The sequence below is a fragment of the Morone saxatilis genome, unplaced genomic scaffold (assembly GCF_004916995.1).
Source record: "Morone saxatilis isolate NCDOM2014 unplaced genomic scaffold, NCSU_SB_2.0 Contig20, whole genome shotgun sequence".
Taxonomy (NCBI): domain Eukaryota; kingdom Metazoa; phylum Chordata; class Actinopteri; family Moronidae; genus Morone; species Morone saxatilis.
Window position 1 is genome coordinate 12,409,630 of NW_023339763.1, and position 4,422 is coordinate 12,414,051.

Sequence of the window (4,422 nt, forward strand, 5' to 3'; positions counted from 1 at the left end):
TCAAAACCTCAACAATGAGCTGTGAAGATTTGAAGGAGCTCGAATGCTTGATGCTGGAAAAAGGGCTGAAAATGAAAGTCAGACAATGATAAATCAGGATGATCAATGAAAGCTGTATGATTTACAAATGATTTCCTTAACATTTACAGTATACATCTGAAACAAATGGTAACTGCCAAATCCAAGTAAAAAAGAATTAGATGGTTAAGATCCAGTTCCTGAGGTTTCAAAGGAGAAAACTGCTGTGTTTCTTTCACGTTAAACTTCCAGAGGGTGAAGCTGTTTCGACCATCAATCAACCCACAGAGTATAAGCAGTACTCTGTTTCTGTTACTAATTCTGCTTAAGAGGCATTACGTAATTTATGGGCTTTATTAGTCTGTACCGACTACTGAAATTGAACTACATTTAAGCAGTTTTAAGTCAAAATAATGGCCTAAAAAATCCTGTAAAATGTAACAAATATTCAGCTGGATTCATCCTCATACAAAATACTTGTTACCACAACTATAGTAATCACCAGAACAAATCACTGTCTTGTCTTTGTGGCTGAAAATTGTTCGCTCATTCATTGTTCCCAATAATTAAACTGTGTTGCTCCACATAAAAACTGACAATGTTTTTGTTTACCTCTGCTCTGTATTGACAGTGTTAGGAAATTGAGAAAGAGACATTTAGAGAACATTCACAAGCAGTATGCCTGATGTATTTTGTCACATGCTCTAGTTTAGTCATAAAAGGAAGGCATTTTAGGGCTCTGTGGGAAAGTATCAGACATACGAGTGTCGCCAAATAATGGTGATGAGATGAGATTTGTGTTAAAATGGCTGAGATATAACTGCCATGTCAAATATGAGTTTTAGTTTTATCAGTACAGAATGAATGGCTGATCTGTTATTATTCCAGATGGAAGTGCCTGCTGCTGAGGCACACTTTCATTTTTGTTGCCTAGTGCAACATCATTATGGATAAACTGGTGATATTGTAATGTATGTTTTTTTTTTGTCTTTTCATTTCTGTGCTAGTCATTTATATGACAATCTTTTGGGTTTAAATTATGTTGTTTTTTCTTTCACGCTTGCCTTGCAGACGGAATAGGAATCAACCCTGCCCAGACAGCAGGTGAGTTGTTATGTTCTTTTAGAGCCCATGTTTTAGATAATCTGTGAAAAGCTATTTTTTGCAGAGAAAAAAAAAATTTGTTGTTCTTTCGCCTCCATTAAAGGTACTCTAGATGGTTTAAGATGTGTTTTTTTTTATTCCATTTAAATGTTTTAAGGGGCTTGGAAGAATAATCGACCCCAGGGCTTTCTTTTAAGCACTTTGCCACTTGTCAATGTGCTTTCATCAAAGCAGTAATACATTAATATAGAACCTGAATAAATCATGTTTCATAATGCACTTTGGTAATGCTGGTGGCATTGTGTTAATAGTCTAAAACATTAATTTGAAAAAGCCCACAGAAGCAGTGACTTCTGTGGGTGGTTCCACAAAGAAGGCAAAGACATGTAAGGCTTAATAAGAAAAGCCTTACCTGAGGTAACGTAACAAATCGATCTGGGATCAAGCAGTTCCAGCCATTATAATCACTTATTTAAATCCGGTTTCAACAGGAAAGTTAAATCAGTATTATGATGTCAAACAGGTAACATTGATTGAGATTGCAAAAGTGAGAAATATATGATGAATACAGAAGAAACACAAAGGCAAACACAGTTATGACTAACCTTACCAGCTTGGAAAGATACTGCAGATCCGTAATATGCACCCACTCTAACATAGGCAGTAGTGAAAACCACCTATAGGGTCTTGACTTGTCTGCTAAGGCCACATGTCACCCAGCCTCACGTCTTGTCTCTCTCTACATCCTGAACTGTCTAGCAAAGTGGAAATATTTTTTTAGAAGTCCAGAGGAGTCCAGGCTCATGATGCTGACCTGCGAAGTACGTTCTGAAAATCTTTATTTGTAGAGTAACTGCACCCAATCTGTCAGGAACCCAAAGGTGATGTAATATTGTACCATAATGCAATCAATATCCAGCCACATTTATATTGGTGTTTGAGCGTGGTCAGGACTGCAACCGATTAAAACTGTTCAACCCACAGGGGTCACTACATCAGTGCTAAATAAATAAAAGAAAAGATAATTTCTTGAGGAGAATTACAGTGAAATAAAGTGGCTTGTGCATGGTGGTGTGTTGGTTAAACTCAAGGTAATAATCCTAATTTAACCGATATCTCTGTGTTTGAGCAGGCCTCATACTTGTCTGCATGGAAATGGTGTTTACTGATTCATGAATATAAATGCAGTGCCACGAGAGGCAGGAATTTAATGTTAAATTCAATTAAAAAGTTACCCCTGACTGGAGGCGAACTAGATGCTAGATGCAAAAAGCTGTTTAGTCAGAATTCACTTGACTTTAGATTCCCACATTACTGCCGAGCCCTGGTGAATCACTTTTTCTCTGTGTCAGCCTCCTTGGTGTTTTCCCTGAGGTTCATACTTAACGTGTAGCCCACCTCTCCTTATGTAAGTCACCATCCTTCACAAAGACTGGTAACAGATATCTGGGTTTTCTGCATAGAGCAGGATAAGGTAATGCCTGTATTGACTGAAGGCAAGATTGGGTCTTTTCTGCTAAGAAAGGAAAGCGTGGTGGGTATTCACAACAGCTTTTTATCTGCGTAACATTTGTGCTGTGTGCTGCCAAGAATAGCCTCAGTTCAGACACCTCTGTCAGACTGCCTTTTTTCACCCACTGCAGCCACTCTACCTCGTGTTCACAGCACTGAGGAGGTGGTGGAAAATGATCCAGTGTAATAAAATAATCTCTTTTTTTTCAAACATCTGTATAAGGCCAGTTTCATACATTTCCTGCGGAGTGTTAACAGTGCACTTACACTGATGGTTCTGGGAATGAGTGTTACATATATGATCTAAGCATGATCAGCCGGTTGAATGAACACATTAATGAATGGAATTCCTATCTGTGGTTCCATAATGAAGTAGTATAAATTATTCAAATGAACTGACTAAGTTTGTCCTTGCCAAAATCCACCCAAATTCTAAACAATAGGCAACTGCAGAGGGACAAATCGCCTGCATATTAGGTTTGAGGAAACTATTTTATCCCTCACCTTAAACATCTCTGACCTTGTTTTTGAAATCTTTACAATTAATCTGACTACCTAACTTGTGTGCAAAATTGAAAACAAATCTAGATTTTCCTAATATTAAGGTTTAAGTTAATCAGATTCAGTTATACTAAATTAAATAGTTTTCAGGTTGCCACCACTATTTTGTTCAAACCATAATTTCTGAGGCTAGAAATTGTATCTTTTGAGAATAAAGTCCAACTTTATCTTCAAGCTGGCGAGTTGACATGTTTGCAGTGTATCAGTGTTTTTGATAGTAAAACTCCGTAATAAAGAACACTAATTATAAACTGTGATCTTTTATGTGGTGCTCTGTCCTGTGTTGCAGGGAATGTGTTTTTAAAACACGGCTCAGAGCTTCGCATCATTCCCAGAGACAGAGTGGGAGGACAGGGAGACTGATGCTGCTTTTCCTCGTTGACGGCATAATGACTCACCCAGCAGAAGCATATAACACTTGAGACCCAGGAAACACCTCGGCGTGTGTCATATTTATTTTCTGGCCCACAACTGACAAGTGACTCACATGAGAATATATATATTTAAACTTGATGATGACATGCACACACACTTGCATGCTCCCTGCTTCTTCATTCTCAGTCAAGTTTTTTTCTGTAAGTGTAGTTGCATCAAAAGATTGGAGTGACATCGAGAGTACCCAGAGGTACTGAGTAATTAATATACACATACACAGCAGCTGCATCATGGGAAACATTTCAGCTAAGTAACAAACAACTGAGTCAACAGTTATAGCTTTTGTATCTTTGTAAATGACAATAAACTATCAATATGACTAACAAGAACACATGCCTATTTTGCAATGTTTACTTTTGTCTTTATTCGCATATGGTCATGTAAGAGGTGATTTTGAAATAGATATTCAACCGGCTTCTAAGGACCATTGTTATATTAAGTGACTTGATATGCAGGTGAATTGTCTGTCTACATTAGGTCCTCGATTTTTTTTTATGTCAGGCTGTTGTCAGGAAAATGTTCCTTGAATGCAAGACAAATAAACTTTCATCATGGATATGTACTGAACTTGTGTTGTGAACCAGCTCCTTCTATAACTATACAAACATATTTACAGATAAAAATATTTTAGCTAGTAAAATTGTCTGTCAAACTGTGCAAACGTGGATCTTTGCTGCCCTCTGTCAGGTTGCATTTTAACATCAGTTTGTACCTTGTCTCTGTATTTCAAGCCACATATTATGCCCCCATCTTCACAGAATGAATATAAAAAGATTACATTGACTAATATAC

General features: G+C 37.4%; 1 protein-coding gene across 1 annotated transcript in view; it reads left to right on the forward strand.

Annotated features, from left to right (window-relative positions):
• ufm1 (ubiquitin-fold modifier 1) overlaps positions 1-4,197 on the forward strand; it is a 9,603-nt gene extending 5,406 nt beyond the window's left edge. The window contains exons 5-6 of the mRNA XM_035667045.1: positions 1,090-1,122; positions 3,485-4,197. Coding sequence (XP_035522938.1) covers positions 1,090-1,122; positions 3,485-3,558 — 107 coding nt within the window. The 3' untranslated portion in view covers positions 3,559-4,197. The remainder of the gene's footprint in view (positions 1-1,089; positions 1,123-3,484) is intronic.
• The last annotated feature ends 225 nt before the right edge of the window (positions 4,198-4,422 follow it).